At 47.0% G+C, this 20917-nt stretch overlaps 1 protein-coding gene across 9 annotated transcripts in view; it reads left to right on the top strand.

The window, feature by feature from the left end:
* The first annotated feature begins 25 nt into the window (after window positions 1–25).
* LOC137421362 (uncharacterized) overlaps window positions 26–20917 on the top strand; it is a 29374-nt gene continuing 8482 nt past the window's right edge. Inside the window, exons 1-10 of one of the 9 annotated variants that reach the window (XM_068107348.2) lie at window positions 26–256; window positions 12747–12806; window positions 16795–17033; window positions 17119–17250; window positions 17407–17480; window positions 17873–17949; window positions 18036–18122; window positions 18276–18357; window positions 18464–19299; window positions 19517–19589. In XM_068107348.2, coding sequence (XP_067963449.2) covers window positions 12762–12806; window positions 16795–17033; window positions 17119–17250; window positions 17407–17480; window positions 17873–17949; window positions 18036–18122; window positions 18276–18357; window positions 18464–19299; window positions 19517–19589 — 1645 coding nt within the window. In that variant the 5' untranslated portion in view covers window positions 26–256; window positions 12747–12761. The other 8 variants (XM_078771501.1, XM_068107349.2, XM_068107352.2 and 5 more) reach the window with 8 other exon arrangements.

The following is a 20917-nucleotide window of genomic DNA, read 5'->3' as shown; positions in this document are numbered from 1 at the left end:
AGAGACGCTTGAGGAGGGGGCCAGGTGAGCAGTGTGTAATGGTTGATTTAGCGAGCCCTGCTCATCGAAAAGGCAGGAAGAGGATCGAGAGCGATCGGCACGCAGAACCGCGGCAGAAAATGGTGGGAAATAATCATGGGGGAAGTTGAATACATATTCGAGGCGAATTCTCATATAAATAAATACCCAAACTCCAAAGTGTACCAAAACTACTATTTACGACTCCATCCGATTTCGAACTCCAACGCAGTGCAGAGTAAGTGGTGCAGCAACTTTATTTACATCAGAATGTGGGAATATTGGCTTGGAGCTAACTTGTGTGTGGGGGTCATGGTTTCTGAGGCTGGTACAGCACAGGTATGATGGGCCGAATGTCCAAATGTCCAGCACAGGTATGATGGGCCGAATGTCCTGTGTTTGTGTGTGGGGGTCATGGTTTCTGGGGCTGGTGCAGCACAGGTATGATGGGCCGAATGTCCTCCTGTGATTGTGTGTGGGGGTCATGGTTTCTGGGGCTGGTGCAGCACAGGTATGATGGGCCGAATGTCCTCCTGTGTTTGTGTGTGGGGGTCATGGTTTCTGGGGCTGGTGCAGCACAGGTATGATGGGCCGAATGTCCTCCTGTGTTTGTGTGTGGGGGTCATCGTTTCTGGGGCTGGTGCAGCACAGGCAGGCATGATGGGCCGAATGTCCTCCTGCAATGAAGTTCCTTTCTTGAGTGTTAGACCAGGAGCCTGGCGAGGTTTAATCATAATATCGAGTGCAACTGGTGTCAGGGGTGGGATAAGTTGAGGGACAGGTGAGAGTCCTGAAATGAGGTCTTTCTTAAGTTGTGTAAATGGTGCGTGTGGTAGAGAGCGCCACCTGGAATGGCCAAAAATTCAGTTTTAATCATAATTTTGAGAGTGCGAATGAAACATTTACCAAAATGTAGCTGATGGAGTCTGGAAACTGAATCTGCTGCTTACGAACCCATTTTGTGGTGCACCTGTCTCACACCTAGCTCGGCTTCATGTTGTTGAAACCAAAGCTTTCAGAATCATTGGAATCTCCCGCGATGAAGCTAACTCCGAGGGCCTTTCACTCACTCACCGCAGGCAGGTAGGTGGTCTTTCTGTCTTCTACCGACTCCTCTCCGGCCTTGCCCCCCCAGCTCTCTCTGTGCTCTGTCCCGCAAATATTCCTACAGGTCGCACAAGATCTGCCAGCAACCCTCTGATGGTTAAACTGCCAAAATCTAGGCTCTCTGCTCACCTTCACTCTTTCATTCCTCTTTCCTTCCACCTCTGGAACAAACTCCTTCACTCTCTTCAATCCCACTCCTCCCTCCAGGTCTTTACAACAGGTGTTCACCACCATCTCTTATCTTCCCCCATCCAAAACCTGGATCTTTTCTACCCCCGTTAATTCACCCCAGATCCACCTTTTTCAATCCCCAACTTCCTTCCTGAAAGTCCTAGTGGTGTCCACCTTGTTTATCCCATGTACCCCTCCCCAACCCTCTCCCTTCCACAGATCTCCCGATGTCCTTGTTCTCTGCTGTTGTTGTCCTTCCCTCTCTCTTCCCCTTCCCCCTTGACTACTGCTACCTGTGTTATATTTTTCACGAGTTGCAACAAAATGTAGACAAAAAACAATTGACCCCATGACCTTTGACCCATTGTTAAGCTTGCAACCTCCACAAAATGGGTTCGTAAGCCATTCGCTCTCTACCAAACGCACCATTTGCACAAGGCCTAATTTCAGGACTCTCACCTGTCGCTCTACTTATCCCACCCCTGACACCAGTTGCACTCGATATTATGATTGAACCTCGCTAGGCTCCTGCTCTATGTATTCACGTATGTCCTTGTGTATGTAATGGAACTGCAGGTCGATGACGTCCATCATGTCATGTTGAGGTACGACACGTTTGCAGCGTGCAGGTTGGCAAGAGCGAGCAGGTTGGCAAGAGCGAGCAGGTTGGCAAGAGTGAGCAGTCATGGGAATCAAAGTCACACCGAGCATTGGTGGAGAAACAAAGTAGTGTACAACTCCTCGAGCAAACAACCATCTTCCTCCACTGATCTGTGAATAGAATAATCCAAAGTTTGACTGAGACCGGTTTATAGTCACAAGATCTTACCAAGAGTCCTTCCAATATCTCACATCTTGGTTACCCTCCCCCGGTTGTTGCTTCAATTTGAACCCTCCAGTCCATCAAAAGTGTTACCCATGGCGACATCGTGCTATGCTGTGAACCTGCTGCCCTCCATCATGCTTCTTGGTGAACCTGCTGCACTTCATAGTGCTTGGAGGTGAACCTGCTGCCCTCCATCATACTTGGTGGTGAACCTGCTGCCCTCCATCATGCTTGGAGGTGAACCTGCTGCCCTCCATCATGCTTGGTGGTGAACCTGCTGCCCTCCATCATGCTTGGTGGTGAACCTGCTGTCCTCCATCATGCTTGGTGGTGAACCTGCTGCACTTCATCGTGCTTGGAGGTGAACCTGCTGCCCTCCATCATGCTTGGAGGTGAACCTGCTGCCCTCCATCATGCTTGGTGGTGAACCTGCTGTCCTCCATCATGCTTGGTGGTGAACCTGCTGCACTTCATCGTGCTTGGAGGTGAACCTGCTGCCCTCCATCATGCTTGGAGGTGAACCTGCTGCCCTCCATCACGCTTGGTGGTGAACCTGCTGCCCTCCATCATGCTTGGTGGTGAACCTGCTGTCCTCCATCATGCTTGGTAGTGAACCTGCTGCACTTCATCGTGCTTGGAGGTGAACCTGCTGCCCTCCATCATGCTAGGCTGTGAACCTGCTGCCCTCCGTCATGCTAGGCTGTGAACCTGTTGCCCTCCATCATGCTAGGCTGTGAACCTGCTGCCCTCCATCATGCTAGGCTGTGAACCTGCTGCCCTCCATTGTGCTGCGCTGTGAACCTGCTGCCCTCCATTGCGCTGCGCTGTGAACCTGCTGCCCTCCATCGTGCTATGCTGTGAACCTGCTGCCCTCCATCGTGCTAGGCTGTGAACCTGCTGCCCTCCATCGTGGTAGGCTGTGAACCTGCTGCCCTCCATCGTGGTAGGCTGTGAACCTGCTGCCTTCCGTCGTGCTATGTTGTGAACCTGCTGCCTTCCGTCGTGCTAGGCTGTGAACCTGCTGCCCTCCATCGTGCTATGCTGTGAACCGGCTGCCCTCCATCGTGCTAGGCTGTGAACCTGCTGCCTTCCGTCGTGCTAGGCTGTGAACCTGCTGCCCTCCATCGTGTTATGCTGTGAACCTGCTGCCCTCCATCGTGCTAGGCTGTGAACCTGCTGCCTTCCGTCGTGCTAGGCTGTGAACCTGCTGCCCTCCGTCGTGCTAGGCTGTGAACCTGCTGCCCTCCGTCGTGCTAGGCTGTGAACCTGCTGCCCTCCATCGTGCTAGGCTGTGAACCTGCTGCCCTCCGTCGTGCTAGGCTGTGAACCTGCTGCCCTCCGTCGTGCTAGGCTGTGAACCTGCTGCCCTCCATTGTGCTGTGCTGTGAACCGGCTGCCCTCCATCGTGCTAGGCTGTGAACCTGCTGCCCTCCATCGTGTTATGCTGTGAACCTGCTGCCCTCCATCGTGCTAGGCTGTGAACCTGCTGCCTTCCGTCGTGCTAGGCTGTGAACCTGCTGTCCTCCATCATGCTTGGTGGTGAACCTGCTGCACTTCATCGTGCTTGGAGGTGAACCTGCTGCCCTCCATCATGCTTGGAGGTGAACCTGCTGCCCCCATCATGCTTGGTGGTGAACCTGCTGCCCTCCATCATGCTTGGTGGTGAACCTGCTGCCCTCCATCATGCTTGGTGGTGAACCTGCTGCCCTCCATCGTGCTAGGTTGTGAACCTACTGCCCTCCATAGTGCAAGGCTGTGAACCTACTGCCCTCCACCGTGCTTTGCTGTGAACCTGCTGCCCTCCATCGTGCTATGCTGTGAACCTGCTGCCCTCCATCGTACTCGGCTGTGAACCTGCTGCCCTCCATCGTGCTATGCTGTGAACCTGCTGCCCTCCAGCGTGCTGTGCTGTGAACCTGCTGCCCTCCATCGTGCTGTGAACCTGCTGCCCTCCATCATGCTGTGCTGTGAACCTGCTGCCCTCCATCGTGCTATGCTGTGAACCTGCTGCCCTCCATCGTGCTATGCTGTGAACCTGCTGCCCTCCATCGTGCTAGGCTGTGAACCTGCTGCCCTCCATCGTGCTGTGCTGTGAACCTGCTGCCCTCCATCGTGCTATGCTGTTAGCCTGCCGCCCTCCATCGTGCTATGCTGTGAACCTGCTGCCCTCCATCGTGCTGTGAAGCTGCTGCCCTCCATCATGCTGTGCTGTGAAGCTGCTGCCCTCCATCATGCTTTGCTGTGAACGTGCTGCCCTCCATCGTGCTGTGAACCTACTGCCCTCCATCATGCTATGCTGTGTACGTGCCCCCTCCATCGTGCTGTGAACCTGCTGCCCTCCATCGTGCTGTGCTGTGAACCTGCTGCCCTCCATCGTGCTGTGATGTGAACCTGCTGCCCTCCATCATGCTTTGCTGTGAACCTGCTGCCCTCCATCGTGCTGTGAACCTGCTGCCCTCCATTGTGCTGTGCTGTGAACGTGCTGCCCTCCATCGTGCTGTGCTGTGAACCTGCGGCCCTCCATCGTGCTGTGCTGTGAACCTGCTGCTCTCCATCGTGCTGTGCTGTGAACCTGCTGCTCTCCATCGTGCTATGCTGTGAACCTTCTGCCCTCCATCGTGCTTTGTTGTGAACCTGCTGCCCTACATGATGCTAGGCTGTGAACCTGCTGCCCTCCATCGTGCTATGCTGTGAACCTGCTGCCCCCCATCGTGCTATGCTGTGAACCTGCTGCCCTCCATCGTGCTATGCTGTGAACCTGCTGCCCTCCATCGTGCTTTGCTATGAACCTGCTGCCCTCCATCGTGCTATGCTATGAACCTTCTGCCCTCCATCGTTTTGCTCCTCTCTGGCCCAACTTTTCTGTATATCTATATTATAATAGCCGTAGATGATTCTGTCTGTCTGTCTGTCTGTCTATCTGTTGGGTGTCTGTCCGGGGTGTGGCTTACTCGGTTTGCAGAGTAGCTCCACCCATAGCTCCACCCATTCTGGGAGTGGCTATAAACAAATATCCACCATTTTATTAACTCGCATAGCTTTGAGTCCTGTTTTGTAGGCCCGTGGTGTCTTGCTCTCCCCCAGTTTTATTTCAAATCAAATTCGATAAATCATTTCATTTTTCACAGTCGCTAACATAGTTTTAGACTCGGTTGAAAAAAAACGGGAAGAAAATCCGATGAAAGTTGCCGTTTATAGAACGAAATGAATTCTCAAAGGCCTGTAACTTCAAGGCCATTGAGTCTCTCTCACGCCTTTATCTCCAATCTAACTCACCATATGATTTCATTTTTATCGATGGTTTTACTTTTAGACTCGGTGTCAGCAATAATTGAGAACAATCCACACACGCGGGAAAATGCAGAGATATATTTTTTAAAATCGCGTCATGGTGTATCATACACCGCCCAACATGACACCGCCGGCAATGTGTCGATATATATTAAAAATTCGCTTTTGCTTTTCCGTTATGATATATTACTATTTCGTTTGATGATAGTCGTCACAAAAACGTCAACAATGATGCCGACATATATTTCTTCGTTTTTATTTCATTCAACATATTAGCCGGAAGTAAAATATGTTTCAGGAAATTACCGAGAGATATTTCTTCGTTTTTTTTATTAGTTATGTGCGCATACACTTTAAATAGGTTTATTTGAAATCTTTAATTTTCCACAATATAATTTACTTGCCATTTATCATTTGATGATTACGAGACAAATTCCTCTTGAGGATCGTGACAATTCATGCGTTGCGTGGAAACTTCCATTTCCAAAATGAATGAGACGATCGATGAAGAACGACTCGGTGTCACCAACGCGGGAAAATGCAGAGATATATTTTTTAAAATACACCATATCACCGCACAACACCGCCCAACAGCCAACAAGTATCATACACCGCCCAACAGCCAACGAGTATCATACACCGCCCAACATGACACAGACAGCAACATGTCGACATTATCGCTTTTTCTTTAAACCGAGTGAACCGAGCCGAACCGAATACACCGCGTGAATTCACCGAGCGAATTTCAGCCAATTCCACCTATTTCTTCGTTTTTATTTTATTCGTTACCAGCAGAAGTACCCAGCGTTGCCGGGCGGGGGAGGGGGGAAGGGCACGTACACTTTAAACATGTATATACATGTGGGATGTGGGATATATACATGTGGGACATGTGTACGTGTGTGTACGTGTGTGTGTGTGTGTGTGCGCGTGAATATGTGTGTGTGTGTATATATGTGTGTGTATGTGTATGTAGGCTAACCCCCGCTCTAGCAGGGAAAATGGCCTTAAAATGCATGTTGTTGTTGTATGTGTATATACATGTCTGTGTGTGTGTGTTTGTGTGTATATGTGTCTGTACGTGTGTGTGTGTGTGTGTGTGTGTGTGTGTGTGTGTGTGTGTGTGTGTGGAGATGTATATATGTGTATATATGTGTATATGTGGATACATATGTGTATACATATTTGCATATGTGTATATGTGTCTGTACGTGTGTGTGTGTGTGTGTGTGTGTGTGTGTGTGTGTGTGTGTGTGTGTGTGTGTGCATGTGTGTCGATGTACGTGTGTGTGTATGTGTATATGTGTGTGGGTGTATATGTGTGTGTGTGTGTATATGTAAACATGGGCCGGTGTGTGTGTAAAGTGTGAGGAGGTATTGGAGAGGAAAATGCAGAGATATATTTTTTTAAATCGCGCCATGATGATAAACGAAAATACACCGCCTAAAATAACAGTCGACATATATTTAAAATTCGCCATACACATCCATGCGGGAATCCCACGGGCATGGATGTGTGTGACATTTCGACATATTGAGTTACATGCTGCGCCTGCACATTCAGTTATATAAGATGGTTACTGGCAATTGATCACATCCACAAATGATGTAATCCACACAATTTATGTACTTTACATAACGTTAATAGGAATACATGCCCGTGTAGATGGGAATGACATAATTCACCGAAAACGTTGAAGCAACCGCATAATATTACGGTGATGTTTAACTCTGAGAATAGTTCTAAATTTAAAAAACTTTCTTCTGATATTTGTGATTTATTTCAAACAAACTGTATTTCCCAGCTTCACGGGCATGTATTCCTATTAACGTTATGTAAAGTACATAAATTGTGTGGATTACATCATTTGTGGATGTGATCAATTACCAGTAACCATTTTATATAACTGAATGTGCAGGTGCAGCATCTAACTCAATATGTCGAAATGTCACACACGTCCATGCCCGTGGGATTCCCACGGGTGACCCCGCTAGTCTATATTATAATAGCCGTAGATGATTCTGTCTGTCTGTCTGTCTGTCTATCTGTTGGGTGTCTGTCCGGGGTGTGGCTTACTCGGTTTGCAGAGTAGCTCCACCCATAGCTCCACCCATTCTGGGAGTGGCTATAAACAAATATCCACCATTTTATTAACTCGCATAGCTTTGAGTCCTGTTTTGTAGGCCCGTGGTGTCTTGCTCTCCCCCAGTTTTATTTCAAATCAAATTCGATAAATCATTTCATTTTTCACAGTCGCTAACATAGTTTTAGACTCGGTTGAAAAAAAACGGGAAGAAAATCCGATGAAAGTTGCCGTTTATAGAACGAAATGAATTCTCAAAGGCCTGTAACTTCAAGGCCATTGAGTCTCTCTCACGCCTTTATCTCCAATCTAACTCACCATATGATTTCATTTTTATCGATGGTTTTACTTTTAGACTCGGTGTCAGCAATAATTGAGAACAATCCACACACGCGGGAAAATGCAGAGATATATTTTTTAAAATCGCGTCATGGTGTATCATACACCGCCCAACATGACACCGCCGGCAATGTGTCGATATATATTAAAAATTCGCTTTTGCTTTTCCGTTATGATATATTACTATTTCGTTTGATGATAGTCGTCACAAAAACGTCAACAATGATGCCGACATATATTTCTTCGTTTTTATTTCATTCAACATATTAGCCGGAAGTAAAATATGTTTCAGGAAATTACCGAGAGATATTTCTTCGTTTTTTTTATTAGTTATGTGCGCATACACTTTAAATAGGTTTATTTGAAATCTTTAATTTTCCACAATATAATTTACTTGCCATTTATCATTTGATGATTACGAGACAAATTCCTCTTGAGGATCGTGACAATTCATGCGTTGCGTGGAAACTTCCATTTCCAAAATGAATGAGACGATCGATGAAGAACGACTCGGTGTCACCAACGCGGGAAAATGCAGAGATATATTTTTTAAAATACACCATATCACCGCACAACACCGCCCAACAGCCAACAAGTATCATACACCGCCCAACAGCCAACGAGTATCATACACCGCCCAACATGACACAGACAGCAACATGTCGACATTATCGCTTTTTCTTTAAACCGAGTGAACCGAGCCGAACCGAATACACCGCGTGAATTCACCGAGCGAATTTCAGCCAATTCCACCTATTTCTTCGTTTTTATTTTATTCGTTACCAGCAGAAGTACCCAGCGTTGCCGGGCGGGGGAGGGGGGAAGGGCACGTACACTTTAAACATGTATATACATGTGGGATGTGGGATATATACATGTGGGACATGTGTACGTGTGTGTACGTGTGTGTGTGTGTGTGTGCGCGTGAATATGTGTGTGTGTGTATATATGTGTGTGTATGTGTATGTAGGCTAACCCCCGCTCTAGCAGGGAAAATGGCCTTAAAATGCATGTTGTTGTTGTATGTGTATATACATGTCTGTGTGTGTGTGTTTGTGTGTATATGTGTCTGTACGTGTGTGTGTGTGTGTGTGTGTGTGTGTGTGTGTGTGTGTGTGTGTGTGTGGAGATGTATATATGTGTATATATGTGTATATGTGGATACATATGTGTATACATATTTGCATATGTGTATATGTGTCTGTACGTGTGTGTGTGTGTGTGTGTGTGTGTGTGTGTGTGTGTGTGTGTGTGTGTGCATGTGTGTCGATGTACGTGTGTGTGTATGTGTATATGTGTGTGGGTGTATATGTGTGTGTGTGTGTATATGTAAACATGGGCCGGTGTGTGTGTAAAGTGTGAGGAGGTATTGGAGAGGAAAATGCAGAGATATATTTTTTTAAATCGCGCCATGATGATAAACGAAAATACACCGCCTAAAATAACAGTCGACATATATTTAAAATTCGCCATACACATCCATGCGGGAATCCCACGGGCATGGATGTGTGTGACATTTCGACATATTGAGTTACATGCTGCGCCTGCACATTCAGTTATATAAGATGGTTACTGGCAATTGATCACATCCACAAATGATGTAATCCACACAATTTATGTACTTTACATAACGTTAATAGGAATACATGCCCGTGTAGATGGGAATGACATAATTCACCGAAAACGTTGAAGCAACCGCATAATATTACGGTGATGTTTAACTCTGAGAATAGTTCTAAATTTAAAAAACTTTCTTCTGATATTTGTGATTTATTTCAAACAAACTGTATTTCCCAGCTTCACGGGCATGTATTCCTATTAACGTTATGTAAAGTACATAAATTGTGTGGATTACATCATTTGTGGATGTGATCAATTACCAGTAACCATTTTATATAACTGAATGTGCAGGTGCAGCATCTAACTCAATATGTCGAAATGTCACACACGTCCATGCCCGTGGGATTCCCACGGGTGACCCCGCTAGTCTATATTATAATAGGCTACGGTGATTCTGTTGGACGTCTGTCCGGGGGTGTGGCTTACTCGGTTTGCAGAGTAGCTCCACCCACCCACTCCTTCTCGAATAGCTTTGAGGCCTGTTTAGTTAGGACCGTGCTGTCTTTCTCTCTCACACAGATTTATTTCAATTCTAATTCGATATATCATTTCATTTTTCGCAGTCGCTAACATAGTTTTAGACTCGGTTGAAAAAAAACGGGAAGAAAATCCGATCCGATCCTTCGGATCTTGAGTCTCTCTCACGCCTTTATCTCCAATCTAACTCACCATCTGATTTCATTTTTATTGATGGTTTTAGACTCGGTGTCAGCAACGCGGGAAAACGCAGAGTATATTTTTAAAAATACACCATATCACCGCCCAACAGCCAACAAGTATCATACACCGCCCAACATGACACAGACGGCAACATGTCGACATTATCGCTTTTTCTTTAAACCGAGTGAACCGAGCCGAACCGAATACACCGAGTGAATTCACCGAGCGAATTTCATCCAATTCCACCGAGTTTCATGAAATTACCGAGAGATATTTCTTCGTTTTTATTTTATTAGTTACCAGCAGAAGTACCCAGCGTTGCCGGGCGGAGGAGGGGGGAAGGGCACGTACACTTTAAACATGTATATACATGTGGGATGTGGGATATATACATGTGGGACATGTGTACGTGTGTGTGTACGTGTGTGTGTGTGTGTGTGTGTGTGTGTGTGTGTGTGTGTATATGTGTGGGTGTATATGTGTGTGTGTGTGTGTGGAGATGTATATATGTGTATAATGTGCATATATGTGTATATGTGGATACATATGTGTATACATATTTGCATATGTGTATATGTGTCTGTACGTGTGTGTGTGTGTGTGTGTGTGTGTGTGTGTGTGTGTGTGTGTGTGTGTGTGTGTATATGTGTGGGTGTATATGTGTGTGTGTGTGTGTGGAGATGTATATATGTGTATAATGTGCATATATGTGTATATGTGGATACATATGTGTATACATATTTGCATATGTGTATATGTGTCTGTACGTGTGTGTGTGTGCGTGTGTGTGTGTGTATGTGTGTGTGTGTGTGTGTGTGTGTGTGTGTGTGTGTGTGTGTGTGTGTGTGTGTGTGGAGATGTATATATGTGTATAATGTGCATATATGTGTATATGTGGATACATATGTGTATACATATTTGCATATGTGTATATGTGTCTGTACGTGTGTGTGTGTGTGTGTATGTGTATATGTGTGGGTGTATATGTGTGTGTGTGTGTGTGTGTGTGTGTGTGTGTGTGTGTGTGTGTGTGTGTGTGTGTGTGTGTGGAGATGTATATATGTGTATAATGTGCATATATGTGTATATGTGGATACATATGTGTATACATATTTGCATATGTGTATATGTGTCTGTACGTGTGTGTGTGTGTGTGTGTGTATGTGTATATGTGTGTGTGTGTGTGTGTGTGTGTGTGTGTGTGTGTGTGTGTGTGTGTGTGTGTGTGTGTGTGTGTGGAGATGTATATATGTGTATAATGTGCATATATGTGTATATGTGGATACATATGTGTATACATATTTGCATATGTGTATATGTGTCTGTACGTGTGTGTATGTGTATATGTGTGGGTGTATATGTGTATATGTGTGGGTGTATATGTGTGTGTGTGTGTGTGTGTGTGTGTGTGTGTGTGTGTGTGTGTGTGTGTGTGTGTGTGTGTGTGTGTGTGTGTGTGTATATATATGTAAACATTCGCCGGTGTGTGTGTAAAGTGTGAGGAGGTATTGGAGAGGAAAATGCAGAGATATAATGATAAACGAAAATACACCGCCTAAAATAACAGTCGACATATATTTAAAATTCGTCACACACATCCATGACCGTGGGATCCCACGGGTGACCCCGCTAGTAAATAAATAACTGATATAGCGATATCACCAAGAGGTCACATTTCTCTCTCATGACACATAATGGTCAAAAGATGTATGATGACCAACATTTCTTGATGACCAATACAAAAGAGGTGAAAGCAAAAATCTTTCGTGTGGCTGCTTGTTGTATCATTGCTGGGAGCACAGCTGTGCCGCAGATGCAGTGCCCCCTGTAGGTTAGAAAAGGAATTTGTAATTTGTTCAGGGTGCCAGCAATAGCTCACCTTCTCTTCTTGAAAGACACACCATGGGATATTGAACATTCAAGTCCACGGATCGCCCGGTTTATCGTCCAGGTACTCGGGATGCCCCGTTTAACGTCCATGTTCACGGGACGCCGAGTTTAACGTCCGGGTACGCGGGTTTGCTCCGTTTAACATCTATCCGGGGGTCGGCACTCCCACGTCGGCACATTGATGAATCGCCATGCCTGTGAAACACTGGGATGACGGTTTGTAGCTGGGTTGGGATTCAAACCCAGGTGGGATAACTTAGAGGTGAGTGTGCGTACCTCAATGCTTTCATGTCGCTGTCAGGCCACATTGTTTGTGGACAATATGGTTCTTGGTTGCAGAAGGAAACTCTCATGAGGGGATATTGGAAATTTGGGAGGGATTGGGGTTTGGGATAATGAGGACAGAGAGAATCATTGGGATCGGGGACGACCCGTGCGGTGTCGATGGTGATCATTCTATGCGGTGTCGATGGTGATCATTCTATGCGGTGTCGATGGTGATCATTCCGTGCGGTGTAGATGGTGATCATTCTATGCGGTGTGGACGGTGATAATTCCGTGCGGTGTAAACGGTACAGTTCGTTGGGTGTGCACTGCAGGAAGTAAAATAAGTACGGTTTGATGGAATGTAAAATAACCAACATGGTCGTTTTCTGTGTCAAGCTATGAAAACGCGAGTCGTGTCATTGTTTATTTATCGATCATATTATTTCGCTATTTGTATCGTTCATGCAAAACAGAAAGTCGATTGACTGATGGACGCAAGGATCGGGCAGAGCGAATTTTTTGGGGAACGACAGGTAAGAAGTTCTTGTTTGCTTTACCTGCCAAACACGACGCAGTTATTACCTCCGCCACCAAAGGTGGATGGACGTTATGTTTTCACCCCTGTTTGTTTGTTTGTCTGTCTGTCTGTCTGTCCGTTTGTGAATAAGATATCTCAAAAAGTTGTGACGGATTTGGGCAAATTTTGACAGAGATGGCGAATGTGACAAGGACGAAATGATTAGATTTTGGTGAAGATCAGGATTCGGATCCGGCCACGAGAATTTATAAGTGATTCTTCACCATTGGGAGATACAGATAGGGCTAAAAATAATACATATCAGGACATCTCAAAAAGTTGTGGACGGATTCGGACGAAACTTGATGGACCAGTTGAGTGTCTGAATAGGACAAACAGATTCGATTTTGGTGAAGATCTGAATATGGATTCGGATATGAGAATTATTATTATTATTATTTTAAAAGTGATTTTCACCATTGTAACGCAATAAGCCAGTAACCACATGGGCAGCGCAATAAGCACTAACCACATGAGGAGACCAGTAACTACATGGGTAACGCAATAAGCACTAACCACATGAGACCAGTAACCACGTGGGCAGCGCAATAAGCACTAACCACATGAGGAGACCAGTAACTACATGGGTAACGCAATAAGCACTAACCACATGAGACCAGTAACCACATGGGCAGCGCAATAAGCACTAACCACATGAGGAGACCAGTAACTACATGGGCAGCGCAATAAGCACTAACCACAAAAGGAGACCAGTAACCACGTGGGCAGCGCAATAAGCACTAACCACGTAAAGAGACCAGTAACTACATGGGCAGCGTAATAAGCACTAACCACAAAAGGAGACCAGTAACTACATGGGCAGCGCAATAAGCACTAACCACAAAAGGAGACTAGTAACTACATGGGCAGCGCAATAAGCACTAACCGCATAAGGAGACTAGTAACTACATGGGTAACGCAATAAGCACTAACCACATGAGACCAGTAACCACATGGGCAGCGCAATAAGCACTAACCACATGAGGAGACCAGTAACTACATGGGTAACGCAATAAGCACTAACCACAAAAGGAGACCAGTAACCACGTGGGCAGCGCAATAAGCACTAACCACGTAAAGAGACCAGTAACCACATGGGCAGCGTAATAAGCACTAACCACAAAAGGAGACCAGTAACTACATGGGCAGCGCAATAAGCACTAACCACAAAAGGAGACTAGTAACTACATGGGCAGCGCAATAAGCACTAACCGCATAAGGAGACTAGTAACTACATGGGCAGCGCAATAAGCACTAACCACAAAAGGAGACCAGTAACTACATGGGCAGCGTAATAAGCACTAACCACAAAAGGAGACCAGTAACTACATGGGCAGTGCAATAAGCACTAACCACAAAAGGAGACTAGTAACTACATGGGCAGCACAATAAGCACTAACCACAAAAGGAGACCAGTAACTACATGGGCAGCGCAATAAGCACTAACCACAAAAGGAGACCAGTAACCACATGGGCAGCGCAATAAGCACTAACCACGTAAAGAGACCAGTAACCACATGGGCAGCGTAATAAGCACTAACCACAAAAGGAGACCAGTAACTACATGGGCAGCGCAATAAGCACTAACCACAAAAGGAGACTAGTAACTACATGGGCAGCGCAATAAGCACTAACCGCATAAGGAGACTAGTAACTACATGGGCAGCGCAATAAGCACTAACCACAAAAGGAGACCAGTAACTACATGGGCAGCGTAATAAGCACTAACCACAAAAGGAGACCAGTAACTACATGGGCAGTGCAATAAGCACTAACCACAAAAGGAGACTAGTAACTACATGGGCAGCACAATAAGCACTAACCACAAAAGGAGACCAGTAACTACATGGGCAGCGCAATAAGCACTAACCACAAAAGGAGACCAGTGACCGCATGGGCAGCGCAATAAGCACTAACCACAAAAGGAGACCAGTAACCACATGGGCAGCGCAATAAGCACTAACCGCATAAGGAGACCAGTGACCGAATGGGCAGCGCAATAAGCACTAACCACAAAAGGAGACTAGTAACTACATGGGCAGCGCAATAAGCACTAACTGCATAAGGAGACTAGTAACTACATGGGCAGCGCAATAAGCACTAACCACAAAAGGAGACCAGTAACTACATGGTCAGCGTAATAAGCACTAACCACAAAAGGAGACCAGTAACTACATGGTCAGCGTAATAAGCACTAACCACAAAAGGAGATCAGTAACCACATGGGCAGCGCAATAAGCACTAACCGCATAAGGAGACCAGTGACCGCATGGGCAGCGCAATAAGCACTAACCACAAAAGGAGACCAGTAACCACATGGGCAGCGCAATAAGCACTAACCGCATAAGGAGACCAGTAACCGCATGGGCAGCGCAATAAGCACTAACCACAAAAGGAGACCAGTGACCGCATGGGCAGCGCAATAAGCACTAACCACAAAAGGAGACCAGTAACCACATGGGCAGCGCAATAAGCACTAACCGCATAAGGAGACCAGTGACCGCATGGGCAGCGCAATAAGCACTAACCGCATAAGGAGACCAGTAACCACATGGGCAGCGCACCGCACCACAAAACTACATGGGCACCGCACCACCGCACCACACCGCACCACACCACAAAACCGCACCGCACCACAACAAAACCGCACCGCACCGCACCACAAAACCGCACCACAAACCGCACCACACCGCACCACACCGCACCGCACCGCACCACAAAACCGCACCCTAACCCTAACCCTAACCCTAACCCTAACCCTAACCCTAACCCAATAAGCACTAACCACAAAAGGAGACCAGTAACCACATGGGCAGCGCAATAAGCACTAACCGCATAAGGAGACCAGTGACCGCATGGGCAGCGCAATAAGCACTAACCGTATAAGGAGACCAGTGACCGCATGGGCAGCGCAATAAGCACTAACCACAAAAGGAGACCAGTAACCACATGGGCAGCGCAATAAGCACTAACCGCATAAGGAGACCAGTGACCGCATGGGCAGCGCAATAAGCACTAACCACAAAAGGAGACCAGTAAACACGGGTAATCCACTAATTGCATGGGCAGCCCAGTATCAGCCACTCCGTAATAGCTTGGCCCGGAATTGGTCTAATAGTAACAACTCTACGCTGAACACTCTCTGTGGCAGCTACGTCCTTCCTCGATGTCAAAAGCCATCAACCTGTAGAGGCAGTCGATGGTAACCACATATCACTAACATCATAGGCTGTCCTGTGGACTTATATAAAAAAAAATCGAGGCTCGTGGAGGAGCTAGAATGTATTTACCTGTGACCAACCCACTATACCGTCATGACATGATGAGGAAGGGACTTAAATACCCTCTGGCTCGAAAAAAGCCTCCATCCATTTCCTCAGGTACTTGTTGATTTGTTTTTTAAGCCCTTCTCTGACGTAGCACTAACTACAGCCGCTAATACGTAATAGCACATTCCAGTGGCTTAACACCCTCTGCTTAGTAGTACTTCCTGATGAACAGTCTGCTGCGGTGCTCCAATCAACTACAGGTGGTGCTTGCAATTAGAATGAATAAACAGACCTCTGGTAGCTTGTACCTGTTGCTTCGGTTGAGCCTGGGGAGTAACTGCTGAAATCCATTTGTCCGGGTTCTTCCCGACATCTTTGTTCTTTTCACGTTTCTTTCTACTTTTTCACATTTCTCTTTATTCATTCTAATTGTTGCTCCTTTCAAAGACGAAGTGAATTCTTGCAGAAAGTTTTTTCTGTAAGGTTCACTTGGCTGCGCCTGGGTGGGTTTGAGCGTCGTCGGCTGAAAGCCGAATCCTATCCATGTTGCTCCTAAAGACTCCATCTTGGCTCTTTACTTCTTCGGGGTCCTTCTGATGATGTCAATGCAGTATTTGGTTTTCCGTTTGATTTCATTCTCCAACTCCCAATTGCCATTCACTCTGTCTTCCACAGGCTAAGCGTTTTGACTGTTCCTTCGATGGGTGCAACCGCACTTACAGCACCGCTGGGAACCGACGGACGCACGAGCGCTCGCACCGTGGCGAGCTTCCCTTCACGTGCGCACGACCCACGTGTGGAAAAGCCTTCCTGACATCATACGCGCTGCGCGTGCATGCACGTGGCCACACGCATGAGCGGCCCTTCGCCTGCAACGCACACGAGTGCAATAAGGCTTTCAACACACTGTACAGGTGGGCAGTACTCGAGGTGTGATAACTTCAGGCAGACGAAGGAGCTTCTAGATTCATCCCTCATCCCCACAACCTCCTTTCTCAGGTTGAAGGCGCACGGCCGTCTCCACACGGGCGAAACCTTCAACTGTTCTACCCTCGGCTGTCTGAAATTCTTCACTACGCGGAGTGACTTACGCAAGCACATCCGCACACACACGGGAGAGAGGCCGTTCAGGTAACATCCGCCGACCAATGTTTCACTGCATGACACGCATGATCTTCCATGATCTGTGGCCCAAATTAGCCTCGCAATGATCTTCGATCTTGCGGCCGGTGTGCTAAATACACTGTTCGGTGCATCTGTGAGCATAGGCGGTGTTGTGCCCGGCAGGTGTGATTACGATGGATGTGAAAAAGCATTTGCAGATGGACATCACCTGCGGACGCATGCACGTCGTCACTCCGGTAAGAAACAACACGTATCCGAGAGGACAGAAAGATGAGAAATTGTACAATGGCAATATTGTGTCTCGGATATAATGGAATCAAAACCATATTTGACGACTGTGGGCAAAGCAAAAGCGGTATTCATCAGCACAACTTTCCATGTAGCATTCCATATCAAATGCAAATGGAAACACAACCGTCATATTAAAGACCACTGCATAATGCATTACCTGATGCAGTGAGCGGCTAATCACCGTCTGAGATGCTCGGTAGCTCTGACATGATCAGTGACTGGCTCCGTCAAAACGCCCGGCTGCTCCGAGACAATGACACAAAACCAATCAATTACAGTACATCATGGACGAGGATCTGTGTGGCCTGAATGTATTTGTGTGTTTGCTGGTGTGCAGAGGTGCGGCATCCATCGGACAGCATCAGCGACGAGTTTCACCCCAACCGGCTCGTACCCCAACCCTTACACCCAGAGGTAGCCTTGCACAGACAAACTGAACGCATCCTGGAGATCACAGGCCATCGTGGTTGGACAATGTTTTTTTTGTTTTTTGTTTTCAGGATCTTTGTAGTTTTTCATCGTTATCTGAACTTTCACCAGTGACCGTGATGTCTGATATCAGCGACGTTCGATCTCCCAGCCTGCTGGTAATGCCCCGTTATTAACAATTGACTTCTTTTTTAAAATTAATTTCTAATGCTGCCATACCCAGCATTCCACACACAAATTCAAGTACTTACAATAGCCAGGCCTCAACTTCCATCTCTTTGTACTTTCATCCTCATTGGCCAATGTCCCAGGCAGGTGGTGATCTCTCCGTGATTTCTCCAGGAACTCTCTTTTCATTCCTCATGCCTGATGAGGATCAGGTGCCTGATGGAGGTATGGACTCCTGTCACCTTAAACACAAGCAAATATTAAACTCCTCATTTGACTGAACGTTTCGGCCTAACGCCGCATTTATCTTCATCTCTCGTTCTCTTCGCAGCAGTATCGGATTGCAGTTCTGGAAACAGCTTGTCCAACCTGACCCTCACGACCCCTCCGCATCCTCTCTACCAGCCACGGCCTCGGGCCGTCTCTCCCACACTCCCGGCCTTGCTCCCCCTCTCCACACTTGCTCCCAATGTCGAGGAGAGGATGGAGGTGGAGAGGGAGGACGTCGTGACTGTGGATGAAAACCTTTCGGATAACATCACCTGCACCGGATCTGGAAATGAGGCTCTCGTGAATGTGGAAGATGTTACTGTCCTCGGGATGAGAAACATTTGTAGGGAGGATTCAAACACCAACTCCACTTACAACCCCAGCTTTGCAAATATTTCAGTTTCCAACTGCACAACTACACAAAACTCTATTATTTCCACTACCTCGTTTTCTACATCAAACCACAATCCTGTCCCCTTGACAAGTTGCTGTATTACCACGACCCACAGACACATCCCTGCTGTCGCTAACATTCCTATTTTGAATCTACCTCTTCAAAATCTCACTTCTACAAACCCCGGTCTTTCCATGATCCCCATGCCAAGCCTCCCTTCTACCTCCGACCCCGCTTACCCATTTACCTCCATCTCAAACTCCAATCCCACCAGAACAATGCCAAGTTTTACCTCGATGCTCACTCCAAATAAGATCAGCGTGTCCTCCATGTCCGACTCCGTGTCCAACTCTCTTCCTGCTAATCCCATCGCCTCAGGGGTCGAGTCGTCCCGAGTGGGTGGTGTACAGAGTGTGCTGGAGGGGCTGAGGGAGTTGGGAATTGTGCTGGGGGATGGAAAAGCATCCCTGGGTGAAATGGGACAAAGTGAAGAATCTCAAAAGGTAAGAGCACTTTGTATGCTGGATAGTTATCTCCACTCATTCACCACAAACTTATTAACATTATAAACTAATCGTTTGACCATTTGTGCCACTTGCACCCAGTCTCGCCAAAAAATGATATTTGTTACTGTGATGTTATTGGTGGCAGTGGAAGGATATCAGTCATTCCCAAACCACAACCAACTTGATGTTATTATCTCCCCACCGTTACATGCAGAGTGGGAGGGAGAAGGTAACGGTGGAAAGAGTTTATTTTGCTACAGCTGCGAGAGGTGCAGGACAAGCCGCAGGTACTCGGCAGCCAATCCCTTGTCTCTGTCCTTTTAAATCTACTCCACGGCTCTCAAATCCTCCCTTCCCCCCCCCCCCCTCACCCAGCCCACAGGCAGCTCCCAGTCCAAAACCATAGCCCATACCTCTCTTCCCCCTTCCTTAACCACAACCCGCATCCCTCCCCCTCTCGGGAGCCCACCCTTCAGCCTGCATACTCCTCACCCAACGTCCTCCCTGCTTCAGCCCACATCCTCTCCCTCAACCCACGTACTGTCCCTCAGACGCTTCCTCCCCCTCACCACATGTCTCTCCCCCTCAGCCCGCGTCCCGCTACCTCAGCCCGTGGCCTCTCCCCGCAGCTCGGGTCCCTCCACTTCAGTCTGCATTACTCCACCTCAGCCTGCGTTGCTCCACCTCAGCCCACTTCCTCCCCCTCAATCCACTTCCTCCCCCTCAATCCAACTATTCTCGGAATGGAATTATTGAGGCAATGTACTTGTTAAATGTTGGCAAATTTTGTTCTATTTCTTGGTCTTTGCCTTTGTTTCATAAATATAAAATAAATAACCACCTTTAGAGGCCATTTTTCTCCGCAAAGCGGGGGTTGGCCTTTTTCGGGAACCGTGGTTGTTGTTGTTTTTCGGTCCCCTTTTTGAAGCAATGTTTTACGGCCGGATGCCCTTCCTGACGCCAACCCTTTTTGCCGCCTTTAACGACAAACAGGTATTAATTTGTTTGTTTTGTTTTGTGTAATTTGTAAAATTTATTATAACAAATATTTGTTTCATAATGGTATTAATAATTAAAAGGCAGTGTTCTGGGCCCTGTGCTTTTTCTGATCTTCATCCATGATCTCTCCGACTCTGGAAAATCCTCTCTATCTCTTTGCTGATAACTCCACTCTGCCGCTCCATATCCCAACCCTCAGATCGGCAGTCTGCAGCCTCTTCACTCTCTGCAGACCGGGACAATATCACAAACTGGTCAAACAAGTGGAACATGTCTTTCAATCCCGACAAATCTCACACTCTCACTTTGTCTCGCCGAAAAGACCGTCTGGACAACCCGCCCATCTACTTTCTCAACAATCCTCTCCAATACGTTCTGTCGCTCAAGCTTTTGGGTCTCACTATCTGCCATGATCTTTCCTGGGAAAACCAGATTTCGAAGCTGGCCTCCAAAGCCAGTCGCCGACTGGGCATCCTTCGTCGTGCGAAGTCCTTCCTTGGCACACCTGAGCTCCTCACCACATACAAAGCTTTCATCCGCAGCTCAATGGAATACTGTCCTCCCATCTGGGCCGGTGCTCCTGCCTCACACCTAGTTCGACTTCACGCTGTAGAAA

The sequence above is a fragment of the Myxine glutinosa genome, chromosome 2 (assembly GCF_964187855.1).
Source record: "Myxine glutinosa chromosome 2, kmMyxGlut1.1, whole genome shotgun sequence".
Classification (NCBI taxonomy): Eukaryota; Metazoa; Chordata; class Myxini; order Myxiniformes; family Myxinidae; genus Myxine; species Myxine glutinosa.
Note: the sequence above shows the minus strand (reverse complement) of the source record. Positions and strands in the feature narration are given on the sequence as shown.